The sequence below is a fragment of the Antechinus flavipes genome, chromosome 1 (assembly GCF_016432865.1).
Source record: "Antechinus flavipes isolate AdamAnt ecotype Samford, QLD, Australia chromosome 1, AdamAnt_v2, whole genome shotgun sequence".
Classification (NCBI taxonomy): domain Eukaryota; kingdom Metazoa; phylum Chordata; class Mammalia; order Dasyuromorphia; family Dasyuridae; genus Antechinus; species Antechinus flavipes.
This window is the reverse complement of record NC_067398.1, coordinates 447,838,252-447,860,960: the sequence shown is the minus strand read 5'-3', so window position 1 is coordinate 447,860,960 and position 22,709 is coordinate 447,838,252. Positions and strand designations below refer to the sequence as shown.

The 22,709-nt window shown below is 32.6% G+C and overlaps 1 protein-coding gene across 2 annotated transcripts in view; it reads right to left on the bottom strand.

Annotated features, from left to right (window-relative positions):
• UBE2W (ubiquitin conjugating enzyme E2 W) overlaps positions 1 to 22,709 on the bottom strand; it is a 157,640-nt gene that overhangs the window by 81,822 nt on the left and 53,109 nt on the right. For both annotated transcript variants that reach the window (XM_051970046.1, XM_051970045.1), the window contains exons 4-5: positions 18,384 to 18,539; positions 7,015 to 7,090 (exon numbers count right to left, since the gene is read on the bottom strand). In XM_051970046.1, coding sequence (XP_051826006.1) covers positions 7,015 to 7,090; positions 18,384 to 18,539 — 232 coding nt within the window. The remainder of the gene's footprint in view (positions 1 to 7,014; positions 7,091 to 18,383; positions 18,540 to 22,709) is intronic.

The window sequence follows — 22,709 nt, the reverse complement described above, 5'->3', positions numbered from 1 at the left end:
TGAAAAATGACAGCATATGCCCAATTTATGTTTTACTATCAATACTCCCTCTAAACAATTTAGTGAAATAAAAATCCAAATGATATGTATTCCTTTTCTATAAAATACAAATAGGTATATACAGAGAACAGAAAAAATTCATGTACTTGTCAAAGTGGAAGTTACCCAAATTTAGAATTACTAACCTTTCTTTAGAAAGATCTCTCATGGAATGCATAATTTCAGAAATTTAATGTCATTAAAATTTACAAAGAGTTGGTTTTGCCAAACTGCTTTTTTCCCCTCCCTTTTTAAATATGAAAAATTGCTTATGTACATTAAAAAGATATGAAAAAAACAAAAAAGTTCAGAGGCCAGAAAAATCCTTTTGGCTACCTACTAAAGAAAAAATAAAATAATTAGAAGAGGGTATACCACTAAAGAAATTCAAAGAACTCACGAGTACAAATTGTGAAACTATTATCCTAAACAAAATCTGCTGTCATGGCTTGATGGAGACCAAAGCTTTGATCAGTGAATTTGCACCTACCTTCCAGAAAGCCCAGTGAATCAATTTTCTAAATTCTGATCCTGCTGATGAATTGGAGTTTAACTGTTGGAAGAAAACTAACTTGTTCTCTTCATCAAGTTTGTAAAGACGCATAAGACCAATCTAGCCCTATCCTCCTTCATTTATGCCATGATCTCTACAAATGAACTACTCATACTCTACACTTGAGCTGTACTTTCTAATCTCCTAGCATTTGCATACCAAGCTCCTGGAAAACATTCAGTTCTCTATCTCTTTTATAAATGCTTTTCCTTATTCCTTCCTGACTCAAAGCAAAGCATTGAGAGTATATATTCATGCTCTTGTTTTAATATGTATTTTGTATTAAAATGCATACACATACATTTTATCTCTCTCCTTGTAGTTTGTAAAAGCTCTTTGAAATCACACTTTTTTTAATAAGTTGAAGTATTTAATAGTGTCTTGCACAAAGATACTTAAAAGACATTTTAAAAATTAAATTGAGAAGGGAAATCATTATCAGCTGAGGGAAGAATACATATTTGAAGGACAGAATTTACATTTAACAGAAGTTCCTTCAAAAATAAAGCTGAATTATCTTTGATACCTGGAATTGGAATACTAGTATATGAGAAATGAGAGGTCATGCAGGGAATATTATCAGTTGTAAGATCAAAATGAGATTTTTGTCGAGTAAAATAGATCTAAGACACGAGTTTTTGAGTATAAGGGGCTGGATGGAATATACCCTACAGACCTCTTGAGAGGGGGACATCCTTAAAAACTAAAACTATGGACATCCTGCCTTTAAAGAATAGTCTATGACATACAGTAGGTGAACTCTACCTCCATATTTGAAGGCAACTCTCATTTCAATTACTGGTTGGATCAATGAACATAATACTGTAGCACGAAGATACTTTCCCCATTAGCTTTCAACATTAAATTAAGGTTATCATGGATGGCCAGCTTTTGGTCAGATAATAAGAATGAGACAAAGAAACTGGTTATTCTTTTTTCTTTTTTGTAGTGAGGGTGGATAATGAGAAGACAGAAAGTGATGCAATCTATCTTAGCAGATTAGTATCTGTGTAAGAAGTAATGGTAGCTTCTATCATCTTGATTTACTGCCTAAAAGCTAGTATTAGGATTCAGGAAGTATTTGGCGAAATAAAGAGAAAAAAGCCTCATTGAGATAAAACTTTAGCTTATAACAAAAAAATAGTTAAAGACTTGTAGCTTAAAAACTTAGATATCTTCCTAAGGAGATAGCTGTACCATGATTTAAAAAAATAAGAATGATGGTCTTTGGGTCAAAGAAAGAAACCATCTTACAAAGACTGGAAAGGATCTACTTATATTTTGCAACTCTAATGAGAATACAATTTTGGAAAAAGGCTGGGGAAAGAAGGGGAAAAAACCTGCCTTACTATATTTACCAAGCTAGATGAAGTAAGAATAGCAATATAAAACAAAATCCAAGTAGAGAGACCTTAAGAACAAAAACAACAAAAAAATTCATAATGTATGATGAAAGCAAATCAAGGTGAATTAGAGAGTCTCAGCAAAAAGATAAATTTGATTTCAAAGATATCACTGAGACTATTATTATTTCTTATAAAAAACAGAACAGGAGGAAGGGATAGTGTCAGGACTAGAAAAGAACAAATGTTTGGAGTTTTCAAAAAAATGAAAAGATGGATATCTCATATATAACCGATATCAAATTGCTTACCATTTTAGAGAAAGGAAAAGGAGGGGAAAAAATTTGGAACTCAAAATTTTTAAAAATAAATGTTTAAAATTGTTTTTATATGTAATTGGAAAAATATTAACTTAAAAAAAGAATGGATATTTGAGTACAGAATCTGACTGATTCTGGGAGAAATTTTCAAATGCATTATTATTATATTCAAGGTATAATGATAATTGAATCATCCAGAAAAATGATAATTATACATTGTATCTACAAACAATGTACAAGTAAGCAACTATAACAACACAATAAAAAATTAATTATGTAAACATATGATCAAGCTTGGGCCTAAAGAAAAAAATAACAAACCTTTCTTTGCAGAGATTAGGAACTATGAATGTCCCACATGGAGAAAGGAAATATGAATTTGGAATTTTGCAGAGCTACTTTCTACTCCCCGGGAGAGGGAAAGAGAGAGGAAAAAGATGGCTTTCTAAGGAAGGATTATGGTAGGAATACATTTGAAAATGAAGTAGAAAACAAAAGACAAAAACTTTTTCAAAAATCTAAGTAATGCTAAAATTCTCATTTTTTAAAAAAACTATAGTTATGGTAGGAATACATTTGAAAATGAAGTAGAAAACAAAAGACAAAAACTTTTTCAAAAATCTAAGTAATGCTAAAATTCTCATTTAAAAAAAAAACTATAGTTATTAAAGACTAGGAGATCAAAGCATATGCTTAGATACAATTTACCTAGATTTTAGCAAAATACCCAACAAACTCTTGGGCTATTCTTGTAAACTCCAGTGGTCCCTATTACCTCTCCAAGATAAAATATAAAAGCCTTCTGTTTGGCTTTTTAGGCCCTTTAATAAAGTGATTCCTTTCTCCTTTTCCAGTCTTAACTCTTTGATACATACTCTATGTTTCAATGACTCTGGCCATCTTTCTCTTCCTTGAACACATTTCAACATTTAAAAATACAATTTTGTACCTTGTCAATGTCTATCTTCCATGTCTGGAATATTCTTCCTCCTTTTTTTTAATCTCCTGACTTCCTCAGTTTCCTGCAATTCTGGCTAAAACCACACCTCCTGCAAGGAGCAGTTTCCAGTACTCAACACCTTTCTCACCAAATTTATCTCCAATTTATGCTATTTGTTGGATATAGCTGTTTGCCTATTCTCTATTCTCTCTATTCTCCATCCCCTCCCAAATTAGATTGTGAACTTTCTGAGGGGGAAAAAACTATTTTTGTCTTTCTTTTTATTTTCTGTATTTAGTACAGAGCTTAGTCCTATTCCAGGGTTCAATTTTGTTGAATGTTGACTGAATGTATCCAATTTATCTAACTATGCTATTTGACCCAGCACACCTACTTGTTTATTGTGAACATAAGACCATGATTCAGTTTCACATCCCATCTAACCATCTACTCTCTCTGCCTATTCTTGGCAGAACCTTCCTCCCTGCTCCCTATTCACCCCACCTCCCAACCCCTCTGGTATGTTCCAAAAACAAAACTCTTTCCTGGTGACCATCCCCTAACAAATACTGTCTATCCCCAGGGTAAGTTTCTAGAAATGAGAATATTTCTTTAAAAGAAAAAAATACTTTTTTATTCCTGCTGTTTAGCATAGTACCTGGCACACAGTAATCCCTAAACAAATGTCTTATGATTTATTCATTCAGTTATGAACAACAGGAAAATTTTATTTCTTCTCTGTTCAATTTAATGTAAACTTAAAAAATACATAATATTAATTTCTATATGCTTCTTTGTCTTCTGAATAAGAGAATGTTAGTATTGATGACTTTTCATAATAAAACTTAAAATTATCTACATATAATTAACAGACTAATATTGATGACTTTTCATAATAAAACTTAAAATTATCTACATACAATTAACAGACTAATAAATTTTAAAAATTTAATTAAAAAAAGACAACAAAAAAAATTCAAAACACTAACAAATCATACCACAGAAGGCTCATTTTTCCTATAAGACAGGAGAATGTTGGGGATGGGAGGGAGAATGACACAATATATTTGGATTTCAGAAAAGTATTTATCAATTTTTTATGAAATTGTTTTGAAAAGCACAGAGAAACAAACTGTATAATATTCAAATTGGGAACTAAACATACTGAAAGAGCCAATGAGTGCTGACTACATCAGTGTCTTTTAGACAAGTTATAAGGTATAAGGCCCTGTTTTCCTCAATATTTTTAAAAATAATAATTTGAAGACATCAGTGACATGCTTATCAAATTTGAAAAATGACATGGGGCTGAAATGGTTTAGCTAATACACAACTGTCTGACATAATAACGATCTAACAGATGGACTGGTTGGAATGGTAGACTGAAAGATGAAATTACTGCCATAAAAATTAAGTCCTACATATTGGCTTCAAAGAGACCAGGGAAAATATGCCTGAAAAAGAAAGTTGCATGAAAAAAACAAAATTTTTTTTAGGGGTTTGCCAAACCGAAAGCTCAATGAGAGTGATACATGGCAGTCAAAGCAGCTAATTCCTTTGTGTTAAAATTATAATACCCAGAGGAAAAATTATTAAAAGATGCTTTATAAAATTTAAACTGTGATATAAATGTTAAATAAACTTATGACAGTCTCACTATACTCTACCCTGGTCAGATTACATCTGGAATAATGTATACAATTCTGGATGCCATATTTAATAAAAGGTATTAACAACCTGCAGCAAGTAAAGAACAGTGTGTTATGGCATTAAAAAAAAAAAATCTATTGCAGTTATCATGACTGTTTAGCCTAAAGAGAAGGTTTTAAGAAAGATACTTGTCTCCAGAGGAAATAATTAGTATCAATATATAGAAGTTATGGGAGGCAAATTTTTGGCTTAATTCAAGAACTTACTAACAATTAGAGATGCAAAAATCTTATAAGTGACCTTAAAAAGAATAAATTTTTTTTTGTCACTGAAAAATTTCAGACACTGGACAAATTGTTCTTAGGAATATCAGAACTTAATTACAGCTAACTTTTTTTGCTTAAAAATTGGACAAAATTACCTTTGAGATTCCCTTTCAATTCTGTAGTTCTATGACCATAAGCAGATGAAAAACTAAGTATGATTGGCTAAGAGTAAAATATAAAGAGCTTTTAGGTAAACATCAACAATTATTTTCTTTTTTGGGGAAGGGAAGGGGAAGTATTTGGGGTGAAATGACTTGCCCAGGGTCACATAGCTAATGTCTGAGGACCTATCTGAATTTGGGTCTTCCAGATTCCAGGGTGCGTGCTCTATCTACTGCACCATCTGGCTGTCCCAATGATTACTTTCTAAACAAGAAAGACAATAAAGTCCAGGAAAGCAGGCATAACTTTCATATCACTTTGATATCCTTGTAACTATCTATAGATACTTTTTACACCAAAATCTCAACACATTTTTAGCACTAACTGTGGTTTATTAATGCATAATAGAAGCTATAGTACTGAAATAGTATAAAGTTGGCTTCAGTCATTTCTTAGCTATTATCCCAGGCAAATGACATAGAGTTAACTTTTAGCTTCCATTTCCTAATCTACAAAATAAGCTGGAGAAATAAATGGCAACTTCAATGGTTTTCTAGGAAAGGGAAGTCAACAAAGAATCAGACACAACTGAAAACGACTCATACCAATAAATCTTTAATCTCAAATGATGAGATTCTCCTTCTGAGGCAAATGTCATCTTGTAGAGTCCCTGGCCTAACAGAACTTAAATGGGATAGGCTGGCTCTATGAAATTGTACTGTTTCACAAAAAAAGACAGAAGTTTAAAATAATGTCATTAGTTCTCTCTCTTCCAAAGTGAATGGATAACAATTACTGCCCAGCAAAGAAATATTTATGTTATGAGAAATGGAGCTGTGAGAAACAGTAAGCACAGACACAAAGACCATCCTGGATAATTTCCCCCCAAAAAAATATAATGAAAGAGAAAAAGCCATGGGGCTCTTCTTTGGGATACCTATCTTGTCCCTCAGCAATTGTTTTCTCATCCACAAAATGGGAAAAAACAATTGAACTATTTACTTCAAAGAGATGGGAAGAAAATGCTTAGTAAATCTTATAGTATGATACAAATGTGAGTATATTATTACTTCTGACAAAATGTCTCATTCATTTAAGCACATCAAGATTTAACACTTTTTAAAATAAAACAATTCTCAATACTTTGATTCTAGACTCTCAAGACCTTTTTTAGCTTATTAAAGACAGTACTATGATGAAAAGTTGTAAGCAACACTAGTACAATACAAAGTCATTTACTAGATTTTAAATAGATTATAATATATTAAATGCAAATAAGTTTCTACAAGTAAATAAGACAGAAAACAACTCAAATATTAACACAATCCTATCAGCTTGAACAAAGAGAAAGAGAAGCAGGAAATATTTATGGGCTATGGACATTAGAAATAATTTAGAAGATACTATACCTAAGCATCATTCTTGAGAGAAGCAGTTGGATAAAGAAAGCTTATATTTTAATCATTTTAAATACCTTTTTTCCTACTGAAATCATCTATTTCTGACCAAATTAAAACACACAACAGCAATACTTATACTAAAAGGAATTAGTATTGTTTATAAAAGCACATTTCCCCCCCACCAACACTACTTCTAATATGAATTAAAAATTTAGAGGGATTTCTTCTATTTTTATACATATGATAAATGCTCACATCATTTTATTTGTTCATAAAAGCTAGCATATGTTCTTCTTTCAGCATTTTAGATATTTAAAAGTTATTTCAAATTGAATGCTTACCATGATACCACCACTTTGTTTTCTTTGGATTCTTGTTACATGTTCTTACATAGAAAGAATTATCTGGTGGTCGCCTCTGAAAACAGAAAGTTTAAACAAATAAAATAAACAGCTAGAAAAAAAGTGAAATATTCTGAATAATCCTTAGAAATATAAAATCTATGTATGTAATGTTTAGAAAATGGACATGAAACCATTATGTATCTATAAATCATATCAATGCACAGCAAAAAGAACAGAAAGCTTTTTATTTTGGGAAATTATACTACTGATAACTAGTCACATCTGATTACATGTATTCTGTGATTAGAATGGAGATAGAGACTCATTAGAGAAGAGTCAATATGAAAGGGAAAATCAGATTTCAACCACATACATGGATGTGTATACACATATTCATCTATGAGGGAGGAAATCAAAGAATTTCTTATGGCCCTTTTGTAAAGAACTGATTTCATTTTATCTTTCTTAAAAAAAAACTTTTAATACAATTAATTCTTTTAAAAATACAATTTAGTAAGCACTTAACCACCCAAAGAATTTGAGAAATTTGAGAAGCACTGAAATCCATGGGGTCCTACAATGTAATATTTACAAGAATATGTCACAAGACAGAAAAGCTTCCATACTGTGTTATTATATATATGTAAGTGGGAAGTAAGTTGCTCATGATAAAAAGAAAAGGGAAAAAAATGACCATGCTGGGATTTAACATACATGTTAAAAACTTCATATGGTAGACCAAGGGCATGTGACAACTGCCACATGCTCCTGGGATTTGGTGGGAAATTAGCAAAGCCAAAAAAGTCACAAGAGATATAATGAATCTAAGAATAATTAAGAAATAAACGTGAAAAACCTAACACTGACCAGAAGAATTATGTCCAAGTTCAAAGCCACAGTTACAAGACTCTAGGAAATGCCATTTATGGGCAATAAAACCAGTATGGGATAATGTTCTTCCTCCTCTTCTCCCTTCTCTCACAACAGCTACCTCATAGTTTTAATTTAATCACTGAGTATTAATCACTGAGTAATCACTGAGTATATTATACTATAATTATAATTTTCTATTAAAAACTGCGTATTTTGACACACTATCAAATCAATTCCCTAAGCAAATAAGGGAACTATATACATATTATATATGTATGTATGTATATATGTATATACATACTTATATATTTTAATGAACAGGTAATCAAGGTCTTCCCTTGTTATATGAAGTTAAAGATGGTAGCTGTGCATGGGATCAATAAGTAACGGGAAAACACACTTGGAGAATATGGTGCATTTACAAGTATAAGGAAAAAATAGTAAAGAGGAGAAATAGCTTCAATTTTTGAATTAGCACAGCATGGTTTTACTTTTAAAGTATTCTCATATTTATCTTCATTGATACTTAAGATAATTTTAAAGAGTAGGATTGTGAAAGCATAAACAAGTAAAATATCTGCCCAAACTTTGAAAATTCTAAAGCAAAGGTTAAATGACTTACTCAATTATATTAAGTTGAATGTGTAATTGGTTATCATTCAAGATATTTATAGAAAGACAATGAAAGTAGGAACCTGAAAATATTTCAGAACAAAACTAAGTCCACACTTTAAAGTTGTTATTCAGGTAAGCATAATTTTACAGAAAACTACTTTTTAAAATATCAATATTTTGCTCACTGTTATCGATAATTCTATAATACACATTTCCTAGACTTAGTGGAGAAGCATTTGGCTTTCTTTGAATGATTCAGTCTCGATGAATATCATGTCCTGGGCCTGAAACACATCAGTTCTACCTACTCTTTAGTTATTCCTCTTTCTTCCTTCTTTCACTATGTGTTATTATGATGCCTTCCTCTAATAGTTCTCTTCCTTCCTTCTGTCCAAACTTCCTAGTGCTTTCAATTTGCTAAGGAGATAGGTATCAGAAAATCAATCTTCTTAATAAGTCTGTATTAAATGAAGGTAAATAAGACTGAGCAAGAGGCCAATTGTGTCTCCTAAGGAGCAAAATGTTTTGGTCCCAGAACCTGCAGAATATTTGAATATTCAAAAATCTTGCTTTACTTACTTTGAGGCTACCATCCAGAAATCTGATGATGCCAGAAACGTGATTTACAACTAAGCTGTATGTTACTAAATTCTTAATCAGCTGTCCAAACTAGGGCATGAAAAGATTGTTTTGGTTTAAAAAAAAAAAAGTGACAAAATAAACTTATTGGTATAAGTCATACCAAGAAACCAAATAGGAAAGATTACTTTTGGTGTGTAGAATGATCAAATGAAATGCATGCTGAGGAAGACAACGTGGATTAGACAAAGATGGATGAACTATAGGCACCTCAAATTCAATATATATGAAATAGAACTCATTATCTTTCCCCCCAAAGCCATTCTTCTTACTAACTACTCTTTTTCTATTGAGAGCATTTTATTATTCTCGCAGAGAAACTGAGTCACTTTTGATTTTTCTTTCTGCCTAATCCCTTTTAGCCAAATTGATAGCCAAACCTTTTAAATTCTATCTTCCCAATATCTTTCTCATTCAATTATTTTTCTCTCTACTTGCAAGACTTATGTTCAAATTCAGATCATCATCTCTTGCCTGGACCACTCCAATAGTCTTCCCTGCTTAAATCTCTCCCTTTTTGAATCCATCTTGCACACAGCTGCCAGTTATATTTTGGCAGCAAAGGTCTTTCCATGCCACTTCCTTGCTCAAAAAAAAAACTCCAGTGCCTCCTTATTGCTCTCTAGACCAAAACAGAAATTCTTCTGTTTGGTCTTTAATATTTATATTATTCTCTCCTTCATGCACTCCACATGTTAGTCACACTGACCCACTTGCTGTCCCAGATATGTAACAATCTTCTAAAACCTTCCAAACACTATGACTGTATGTCATAGAATTCATTCTTTCCTCTTAGAATCCTGGCTTCCTTAAAAGCTTGGCTCCAGTGCCCCTTCTTACCAAGACCTTTTCTGATCCTCCTAGCTACTACTATCATGCTAAATTGCTTTATAAATCTTTCATATTTGCTTATATTGTGTACCTATTTTATTCCCTCAATATTAAGCTAGCTCAGTAAGTGCAAAGACTTCCCCCCCCCCCCCCCCGGATTTGTACCCTAGCGTCTAGGATATTTTAAGTGCTTAACAAATGCTAATTGTTTATTCTATTTTTCTCAACCTTTCCATCCTCAAAAGTTCTACCTTGGATCCCCTTCTATCAATAATTTTATCTTCTCACATGACTTCAACTATTACTTTTATTAGGATGACTCCTAAATTCCCCTAGGTCCAATTTTTCCTCCTGGCTTTAACATCTTCCTGGATATCATAATTGTTCACTACATATCTCCAACGAGGTAGGTATACAGCCTATATACAAGGTCCAACATTAACATAACTCAACTGCTTTTCTCTCAAACTTGTCCTATCATCCCGAATTTCTGTTAATTACACTACTGTTTTCCCACCCACATTTGTTTAACCGTGACATCACCTAACTTTTCTTTCTCTGCATACATTTATCAGCATTTGCCAAATCCTTTCATTCCTCTCTTCCTACTTGCTACTACTGCAATAGCCTCCCAAATCAAATGTCTCTTTCTCTATATATATTATCTTAATCACCTTCTTCCATGGTAGACAGCTCTGATTATGTCATTCTCCTACTTAAAAAAAAATCTGTAATTCAAATCAAATGGCATTCATTAAGTACATCTAATAAACAAGGTACTATGCTTAAAATTGAGGTTATAAACAGGAATAGAAATATAAAACTAAAAGTCTCTGCCTTTAAGAAGTTCTTGTTCTATCGGTTTCTGCTTAAAGAGTAAAGTTAAGTTCTTTATTCTCTACAATCTAGCTCCAACTTACTTCTCCAACTATCTCTCTCATTATGCCCTCTTCATGTCATAGGTACCTTAACTAGAAAATACATCTTGACTTTTCCCAATTCTGTGACCTTGCTGATACTCTATTTCTCTTATGTCCAGAACGCTCTTTTCCCTGCTCCCATTTCTGTCTTTTGAAATCCTGAAAGCCCAGTTCATGTGTCATATTTGTTATGAAACCTTCTTTGATCCTTCATAATCTGTACCTTGTATTCTTTTCCCCTTTCTTCAATGCTTGTGATTACTAAATATTTTAGAGAATCATAGGATCACAGACGTAGAGCTGGAAAGGTCCTTTGGCCATATAGTACAATCATTTCATTTTACATGTGTGGAAACTTAAGGATAAAAGAAGTTAAAATAATTTGCCCATGCTTATTACATGGTGTTGTTTGAGCTCTGACTCCAAATTCATTGCTATTTGTACAGTACTTACTACGTTCTTGTACATATAACCATTTCCCTTCTTATACTGTAGGGAATGGACTATACTATTTATTTTTCCATCACTCACAACATTTAGCATTGTAACTTGCACAAAGCAGGCAGGTTTATGAATGACTCCTCCAAATTTAAAAGTCATAAAACTGGTAGAAGAAAACAAAAATCAAAGATAACTCCAAATAGTCACCAAAATAATATTAGTCTTCCCTTAAAATTTCACTTGATTTCCTGTTCTTTTTTTACTTTCTATACTCAGGCTGTTCCTTCTCGAAGATAAAATTTTACCACAATTTGCTTTTCAACATCAGCCTATTAAATATTTACTAAGACTCCCTATTGTTCATTGAGTTATCAAGCTAATAATTTGAATTTAAACCAAAGACCTTCATTCAAATGGTCCCACAATTATTTCTTTTAACTTTATATACCACTATTTCTTACGTCATGAAAATTAGAACTGCAAGGAATCTTAGAAAATAGCTAGTCTAATCCCTTATTTTAATGATGACTCAAAAGCACTAGTTTTTTTCATTAGGATGTTTTTGTTCCTTGCTCTTTCCTCTATTATTCAAAATCCTACACTAGATGGTAAGTATTTGTAATTAACTATCTCTTCAGCATATGCTGATCATTTCCTAAGGCAAGATAGCTATCTCACATAGGATATGTTAATTTTTTTCTTCTTCTTTTTTTATTTTTCAAAACATATGCATGGACAATTCTTTAACATCAGCCCTTGCAAACCCTTGTGATCCAATTTTCCCTCTTTCCCCCTACACCTTCTCCTGGATGGCAAGTGGTCCAATATATACTAAACATAGTAGAAATATATGTGTTAAATCCAAGGATATGTTAATTTCAAAAACAAAACTCTTTAAGTAAAAAGAAATTTGGGAAGTAAGAAAATGAAGTAAAAGAATAAAAGGAATCCTCGACTCTCCATCTTATTAGAAAGAATGGGGTACTCCCTTAAAAAAAAAAAAAAGGAGATGAAAACAATATGCAAAAACAGAGGAGAATCAGGAGAAGATCCACTAGTGAACACTTGGATATAATCAACAAATAAAAGGCTATTTTAAAGATTGAATGATTGAGAAGATTCTTCTAGAAGAAGCAAGTGTTTAAGATAGCTATGATGCCTATCTACTGGTGCTTTCAGGTGATAATGTAAAGGTGAGAAAAGAAAGGAGAGGATTGGTTTATTATGTACCTAATATGTACCAGGTCTATATTAAGCACTTATATCATTAGCATCATCTCTATTATACAGTTAAAGAAACTGAGGTTGAAGTTAAGAAACTTGTCCAAGATTAGTGTCAAGAAGTGTCTGAAGTCACATTTGAACTTAAGTTTTTCTGACTATGGGCCACAATCACCTCTAAGTAGTGACAGTTTTGCTGGAATATATAATAGCTAATATATGACTGAAGTTTCTGAAATCTGTTATATCTGATGCTTCACCTGAGCACAATTGATATGACAGAAGCTAAAAAACAAATGCCCAAGATTACAAAGTCTGACAAAACAAAACAAAACTTTGAAGATTATAGGGGGATGTAAGTAATATTTTCATCACTGCTGCTCACTAGAACCCAGGAAAGTAGAAGAAGAAAGGGAGATTTGAGAAGGGAGAAGCTGGTTAAGAACAGCCTAAAGCAAAAAAATGACCAAGTACATCTAACAAAGTCTAGAAATAATGTTATTTGTCTGGAATTTTTGATATAAAATCAAAATACTTTTCATTGAAAACACAACAGGGAGGCAAATAATTGTACATGTATAACAAGAAGGCTAGATCACATAGAAAAGAGCTGTAAATAGCTTTTTAAATACCCCAAAGCTACAGTAGATAAACATCTAAGAGCAGAGTTATTAATAAATCATGATTTCAAATGTCTATATAGAAATGTACAAGTGTGGTTTAATAAGTAATGAAGATTCATATCTGGAATATAGCATTCCAGGTATACTTATTCCAAAAGAAAAGAGAGGTAAAGGGAAATGTGGAGTATCCTTTAGAACAGGGTTCCTCAAACTACTGCCCGGGCCAGATGTGGCAGCTGAGGATGATTATCCCCCTAACCCAGGGATATGAAGTTTCTTTATTTAAAGGCCCACAAAACAAAGTTTTGTTTTTACTATAGTCTGGCCCTCTAATTTAGTCTGAGGGACAGTGAACTGGACCCCTCTTTTAAAAGTTTGAGGACCCCTGCTTTAGAAAATATACCCACATTAAGAAATCTAGGAACTGAACAGAGAAACACTGTAGAGAGTTAAGATTTGGATTAAGAGGTAGAAAATGAAGGTATTTAGGTATCAAAATATACTATAGATTATTTGGAGAAAAAGAATTATAACTGGGGAATTTAACAAACAGATCACAGATCATAAACCTTGCAAAGAGATATGATGGAGGACTTCAATTAAAAGTTTTTGAGTTTTTGAGACTTGCCTCAACTACAATTGCATCCTTTGAAAGATAGAAAAACTAAAAAAAAGAAATTCTATTCTGGATTTTATTGTTACCAAAAAAAGAAGAAAATGAATGGTAGGGCAGAGATGATAGAAATCTTGGAGGGAAAGGAGTACTCATCTTAGTGTTTGTAACAAAGCTGCAGTTTAACTTGTGCTGAAGAAGTAGATTTCAAAAATTTGGAGAAAGAATATTTTGGATCTCATAAATGAAAACTCAGTCTAACAGGAATGGGAATCTAATTCAATAAGATTAGGAATTTCTTAAGAATATAATTCTAAAGATACAAGAAGTAATGAAATGATAAAAGGTCTAAAAAAATTGGATGTGGAGGCATAGAAACTTAACAATTAACTTAGGTTTTTCAAATGACATATTAAAAAAATGGAAAAAAGAACAGGTAACTAAGGATGGATACACCAAAGTACAGAATGATACTGTAAAAATGGTGTCAAAAGATTTGGATATCCAAGCTCTGATCCAAAACAAAAATGACAGGATCCTGACCAGAAATGGAATACACCCGAAAGGAACTACTAAAAATTATTTGCCTGGGTTTTGAAAAAACAAACAAACACAAACTCTCAACTCGGCAAGTATAAGATGAAGGAGGTAAAGACAGACCAAAATTTGTCAGAAAAAGATCAGAGGATTTTAGTGGGTAGCAAACTCAAAAGCTGCAACAGGGCAGACAATGTGACAGACTGCATTAAGAGGGACACAATCATCAGATCTGAAGATGACAGTACTGATCTGCACTGGTCAATATTGTGATAGAATTTGAAGTACAGTGTTCAATTTTGGGCACCACAGGTTCTGAATAATATTAATAAAGAGGACTACCAGGTGGGTAAAGAACCTCAAGTTCTTGCTATATCAGGGCCAGCTGAAGGAAATGGGGATGTTTAGTCTGGGAAAAATTTTTTGGTTGTTGTAGGGGCAAAAGGGTTTGGTGAGAAAGAACATGGTAACTTTTTTCAAGTATTGGAAATATCACATGGAAGAGGAATTAGACTTATTTTATTTTGTTCCTGAGGACAGAACTAGGGGCAATACGTGGAAGTTGTAAAAGCAGTTTGATGTAAGAAAAAAAACTTCCCAATCATTAGTATATTCAAAAATGGAAGGAATGCCTCAAAAGATAATGGTCCTCTTCTCATTAGAGGGTTTTCCAACGAAAGCTGCCAGGTAGGTATTCTATACAGGAGATTTCAATTTAGATATAGGCTGAACTAGATAGTCTCTAAATCCCTACACTCAAATCCTGTGATTCTCTTCGGGTGCTATGTGTAAATAATTGTTTTGAGGTGCTGAAGTGCAGAAAACAAGATATAAGCTCTAATTGAACTTGCCCAGGAGGATAACATAGTACATTACACAAATAAATTAATTACAAACCTATGAGTATGATGAAGTACAAACATACACTAAACTAGTATCCACTGCACCCTTTACTCCATCACCCACTATGCCTTGTCAAATCCCAAACTCAGATTATTCCTACAATTGACTGTCTTCAACCATATACTGATGCTCCTGAATACTGGGGGAGAAAGCATGAAACCAGGCTACCTGGAACACTACAAATTTGTCACATAATTTCAATGGGACTCTCATTGCAGCAAAGCAAGATTTTTATATTATCCCTAATATGTACCTATGATACATGTACCTATGATCCCTATATCATTCTGTCATCTCCATCAGATAATTTCTCACCTGAACTTTAATCCTATGTATTGACTATTTTTGTACTTTCTACATACTGTCTTATCCTTATTTTTCTTTAAAACAAAGAACAACCTTCATTTGAGCAGAGATCATTCCCATTAGCTACATATAAATTTTACAGCTTATTTTTCTTATGCGAAACTCCTTAAGAAAGCCATCTACAATAAGTATCTCCACTTCCTTTCCTATCATTCTCTTCTAAAACCTCTGCAATCATGTTCCCAACAATCTTTCAGATAAAATGTCCCCAAATTTTACCAAAGATCTTTTAATTGCCAAATCTAATATCCTCTTCTCATTTTTTTTACACTATCTTCTTCTCTACAGGTTCTTCTATTGTCAATCATCCTAGGACATCCTAGTTCTCCTCCTCACAGAAGTTCTGTGAACCTTCTTTAGTCTCCTTCCATTATCCAGGTCATATCCAATAACTATGAATGTTCACTAGGTACTGAGCCTTCTCTCTGAGATTATCTCCCAATAGGATTATACATCTTGTATGTACTTAGTTGTTTCCAATTGTTTCCTCCATTAGAACATAAACTCTTTGATAGTAGTCTATATTTTTGCCTTTTTTTTATCCCAGTTCTTAACACAGTAACTGACACATACTAAATAAGCTCTTAAGATATTTCTTGACGTTAATGACGATGAAATATGATACTATTTAAGTTGCAGAGAACTGGGAATAAGAGAGAAGAGAAAATCAGGGAAGGTTTTATGGAAGAAATGGCTTTTGTACTGGGATTTAAAATGTGAGTAGGCAATTCAATATGTAAAGAGAAGAATGGAAGACATTTTGGAAAAAAGAACACTGAACAAAAGGACAGAGGGAAGAGATTACAGGATATGGCCAGAGAATAGAGAGTATTCCCATCTGATTTGTTCATATGATAAATTTACATGGAAGAGAGAAATTATAAGGAGCATTTTTATCTAGAAATGAAAGAGATCTCAGAAGTTATCTAGTCTAACCCTCCCCCAACCTCCATTTTATAGCTGAGAAAAATGAGGTCCAATGAGGTAAAAATCACATATCTCAGAATACATAGGTAGCAAGCATGAGAGGTGAGATTTAAACCAAAGTTTCTGACTCCCAGATCAGTGCTCTATTGACTATATCATGATGCACTGGTATCATATAGTAGTATTGCTAGAGTAAGGCTACCTAAGCACAATGACCTCTATTAAAGTGGAAGCAATAAGTAGAATGAGCAAGAAATGCAGGACTCTAACCAAAACTGATTTAAGAGGTAAGAAAGAAGAAAGAGCCCAAACAAAACAAGGTTTTATATATTGTAAGAAACTAAGTGCATGGTGATGGAACTCACAAAAATAATGAAGAAAGAAGGAAGATGAAATATTAAATTGGTTTTGGGTCTGCTGAGTTTGATGTGTTACTGAAATCTCCAAATAGATAAGCCTTATAGACATAGAAGATGAGAACCTGGGCTCCTAAGAGTTCTAAAGCCATTAATGTATAAGTGAAAGATGAATCCATGGGAGTGAATGACTGCTAAGCAAAGAAGAAAGAAAAGAAGACCAATGCCAGAATTCTGGGAAATAACTATGCTTAAAGAATGGCTATAGAAGGAAGTCTCATATCTCTGAAGCCCAAAAAGAGGTTGTAGCCAATAGTAGTATGCTAAAGAGAAATTAAAGATGAAAACTGGAAGAAAAAAAAGGTCACTGCTAATCTTTCAAAAAACAATTTCAGTTAACTGGTAAAGGAAAAAAACAAATTACAAGAAATGTGAGCAAAGTTCTAGAAAAGGCAAGAGAAGAACAAAGATAAAGATAAAGCTCTTAGTCTTAAAGGCCAAAGAGTGGGTAATCTGAAAATTTAAGAAGAAATCTTAAAGACAAAGGTGGTATGGGACAATTTAGAGAACATGCAAAAACCTATTCTTAATTTCTTAAAAAAAAAAAAAAAACACTAAAATTTATTTTCTCATATAAACAAAAGTGTGTGTGTGTGTGTGTGTGTGTGTGTGTGTGTGTGTGTGTGTGTGTAAGTAAAATAAGTATCCCCATTTGTATAGGACACATGGGAAAAAAAAATCTATGAACATTCTATTGTTCCCTTATCTTTAAGCAGAAATAAGTTAGAAACACAAAAAAAACTGAGATGGGAGACATTCTGCCTATGAAGGTCTTCAAGATGTAATTTCTTAATTAGCCCACTGATTCTTCCTTTAGTATTTCTTTTCTTACTTTCTCTTATGAGTCAAATAGGAGACTGAGAAAAGGGGGCTTCAAATAATCTGTGTAGTTGCTGCTGGCCACAGGGGCACTATCTTCTCCATATCTTTTCACCCTTTCCTTTATCCCTTCCCTTCTCCCTGAAAAAAATAAAAGGTTCAGGATAAAAGGAATTTTTTTCCCTCTGTAGCCATAAAGAATTGTGGGAAGGAGTTGGGAAAACCGAATTGAAGCTAGGGATTTGGAGCAGTAAAAAGAAAGAAAATGTGGTGAGAGAGGGGATCTACATGGCATGACTTTTTGGAAACTTTCTGTACACTTTGCTCTTCTATGCAAATTTTACAGAAATTAATTCAATATCATGATTCTAAAGCACCAGTATAAAGGCTATTTAAAACAAAACATCCTAATCCATTTAACTTCTGACTTGGAGAAAAAAGTTTGGCAAAGTAAAAATAAAGAATTTTCAATTTATTTCTCTATAGAAAAATAACATTCCCTATATAGTTTATAATCAAAAGTATATTTCTTTCTTTAAAAAAACTAATTATATGTTAAAATATTTTATTTACCTAATCTGAAAGCAGAGGTATTATCTTGAATAATACTGAAAAGTCCTACCTTTTCTTTGCAGCTGGAAAGCATGCTAATAATGCTAAGACAAACTGATTGCACTGAGAGCGCTGGGGACCAATCTTCTGTTAGAATGGATAAACAGATATGACCATTGCTATAAACATGAGGATGTACAGGAATATTGTCACCAGTAAACATGACCTAAGAAAGAATAAAATTCCATTAACACTTATGATTCTAAAGGACACCAAAATCCAAATCAAATTTCCCATTTATGCCTAGAAATATTGACTTGTAACATAATGGCAAATAATAGACTTTAAACCTTTCAGTAAATCGGAGCCAAGTTAGGTATTACAACCATACAAAATGCAATATATAATTGGATCTATGCTTTTTTATCATAAACTGTTTTCAAAAAAAAAAAACTCAAACATTTTAATAAGGGAATAGGGACTGGAATTGTAGTTTCATTAGCATAAGGAACTTCCTAATTACAACTCTCTTTACCAATAAAGGATGGCACCTTCCCTGTCAACTTACAGTCTGAGAGAACTGCCTAGAGCACTAAAAAGTTATTTGACTTGTCCAGGACCACAAAAACTTTATGTGGCAGAGGACAGATCTGAATAAATATTTTCTTAGCTTCTAGGCTAGCTTTCTACCCACTGTTATGATACAGCTATTTTTATATTCACATAAAAAAAACTTTTTCTTTGAAGACAACTTCCAAAGAGAATTTTTCAAATTCTAATCATTATTCTCTATACTAAGCGGAATCCACTAAAATTCCAAAAGAAAATTCTCTATTTGGAAACAGTATCCTTATTCTCCCTATCTTTACACCCACCTCTTTTCCCCTCACATGCCAACTGAGAAAGACAAAGTGGTTTTTATTATATCAGCAAATATCTATGTAGCTAAAATTTATAAGAAACAGGCTGAGAAAAAAAAAAAAAGCAGGAACCACATGTAACTTTTATGGTGTTTTTGACTTCTCTATTTGGTTATGTACTACAAATGTTAACTTTTTCTTTTAAGTTCTTTCTTTTTCTGAACTTTTCTTCTAATTCCTAACTCTTTCTTCCCTTTTGCTCTCCACATCTCTTCAAATTTATTTTGAAACAATTTTTATTTTCAACTTGACTAGTCTTATTTTATAATAGGAATTTTTATTAGTTTGTGTTTTGGAATTAGTGAAAACAATGACATTCCCTCATAATTAAGTAGTAAGGAAAGTAATGGGATAATTGACAATAATCATAAAGAGCAAAGGATTTAAAAGGCAAGTCCTTAGATACTATTATAAAAATTAATGTCCTCATTTAAGATGAAACTCAAGCTCAGAGAAGCTAAATGACCAACCCCCAAAACGATTATTTGAAGTTAGAAGTCTAATTTTAAAATTCATTACAACATACTGAAATAATACATATTTGAACTACAAGGTACAATACTTAAAATTAAATGAGAACAAGCAACATTAAGATGCTAGTAATGAGAGAAAATGGTTTTAACCAAGTCTCAATTTCCTCATTTATAAAATGAAGGAGTTAGAGCTCCAAGTTCTAAGTCTATGATACAATGAAATATTATTATAGATTGAACATTATTATTATTATTATTAAATAGTCAACTTCACATTTATATAATGCTTAAAAATTTGCAAGCACTTTCATGACATATTATTATTCCCATTTTGGATGAGAAAATAGGTTCCCAGGCTAATTGGCATACTTTTTAGATCTCAGAGTTTGTCTGAGATAGGATTCTAAGTTTTCTAAGTCCAAAATTCTTTCCACTATGTTCTATAAAAGAACTTCTGAGGCTTGATTTTATGAGGCTGATGACACACAAATTCTTCATGAAATCCAACTTCATTTTTAAATTTCATGGCATTCCCATTACAATTTGTTTACCAACCACCACATTTACATTTCTTGGCTTACAAATGGAACAGATTTACTAGAGACTACTTATTGAACAGAAATTGGAAGAGAGAAGAGAATTAATAGCAGTCCACATTTATATCCATAAATCATGAACTATTTGAAATGAGAGAACCAAAATCAGAAGTAAATTTAGGGTCATACAACTAATAACTATCAGAGCTAGAAATAAAACCTAGAAATAATTCCAAATCCTTCATTTTTTCCATTACCTAACACTTTTATCAGAAGGATCAAATATCAGAAATATCATAAAATATTTCACCATAATGGTACACAACTTAGTTTGGATATACTGTCAGCTTTTCTCATTGTAGTTCCTATTTTAAATATCAACATAGGAAAAAAAAAATCACTTAAACCTTTTTGTGTCTTAGTTTCCCTTATAAGAAAAACGGGAATAATAGCTGTAGTTCTTCCTTTGCATGATTATATGAAGATCAAATGAGAAATGTATATAAAAATGTTCTGCAAACTTTACATGCTATATAAACAATCAATTATCAACTTGGAAATTTTTTTCAATATGTATATTATATTTCTAGCCAACTCTAACACATTAGTATTTGATAATAGTGTCAAATATAGAAAATGAAAGAAAAGCACCTCTGGTTTCAAAGAAGCATTTTTTTTTTAAATCAATCCCATTACCAATAAAAATAGCTCAGGAAAGCTGAAAATTCAAAATATTGTACTAGTGTACTTCTGGTCAAATTTGTAGACTACAAAAGAAAAGACTGGCTGATAATGACTAAAAAAAAATTTCAAGCAACTTGGCATATGAAAAGTTGAGAAGCATGAGAGAAGCAATGGGGAAAGGAGATAGGAGAGAAGAAAAAAATAAACAGTAACAGTAGCAAAACAGCAAAGCCCAAGCACAAAAGTGGCTGACAACTGTTAGCAGAAAGGCAGTCACAAAAAAGGAAAAATGGCATAAAGCCATTTAGGTCTCATTAGGCTTGGCAAGTAACAATCATACCTTTTTAAAGGCACCATTCATAGGATATTCCTTTAGTTATAGACTATCAAGTATTATTTAGATCTTAGAAGACTAACGGCATCATTTTCTTCAGGCCATGTCAAAGGGAAAGGCCTGACAACACATACAGTTCATCTGTTAAAAGGTGAAATATTTGGGACAGCAGTAAATGAAACCAGAGAATAATGCAATTTATACACCTAATATTGACACAAGTAGAAACAAGCTACCACATATTACAGAAGTCATAGATTGATAGAGATTCCAAAACCTCTAATAAAAAGATCATACCCTCTCCTGTAACTTTAGGTCTAAAATAACTAAATTGTTGAAAGCACAACTGTCTTATCCCAGTATCAGAGATAGAAAGGACTCCAGAGGGCTATTTGTCTAAACTCTATTTGAGTTAGATCTCCTTCATATCTTACTTATCCCCATGCCACTTTTAGGGACACTAAGCATTAGAAAAATAGCTACCAAATCCGAATCTGCTTCCCTTAAATTTGTCCAGGATAGCCTTTAAGATATCTAAAAATAGTGATGTTGTCAAATCTCAAAGTTCTCATTTCCAGGTTAAACATTTTTAGTTTCTTTGGCTCTTTTCAACAATGAGTTGATTCCAAGGCAATTCCATTCAACTTGGTTTTTGTTATTTTAATTTATTTTCTTTTCATTCCAATAGACTTGTGATGGAACGTGACATCTACATCCAGAGAAATAACTATGTATGGACTCTGAAAGTGTATCAAAGCATAGTATTTTCAGCTTTTTTTTTGTTGTTCTTTGTTTGCTTGTTTTTTTCCATCTCACATTTTTTCCCCTTTTGATTGGATTTTTTTTTTTTTTTTTTGCACAGCATGACCAATATGGAAATATGTTTAGAAGAATGGCATATCAGTGCTCCAAATCATTATTAATTAGAGAAATGCAAATTAAGACAATTCTGAGATACCACTATATACCTGTCAGATTGGCTAGAGTGACAGGGAAAGATAATGTGGAATGTTGGAGGGGATGTGGGAAAACAGGGACACTGATACATTGTTGGTGGAGTTGTGAACACATCTAGCCATTCTGTAGAGCAATTTGGAACTATGCTCAAAAAGTTATCAAACTGTGCATACCCTTTGATCCAGCAGTGTTTCTACTGGGCTTATACCCCAAAGAGATACTAAGGAAAGGAAAGGGACCTGTATGTGCCAAAATGTTTGTGGCATCCCTGTTTGTAGTGGCTAGAAGCTGGAAAATGAATGGGTGCCCATCAATTGGAGAATGGTTGAGTAAATTGGGGTATATGAACGTTATGGAATATTATTATTCTGTAAGGAATGACCAGCAGGATGAATACAGAGAAGACTGGCGAGGCTTACATGAACTGATGCTAAGTGAAATGAGCAGAACCAGGAGATCATTATATACCTCAACAATGATACTGTTTGAGGA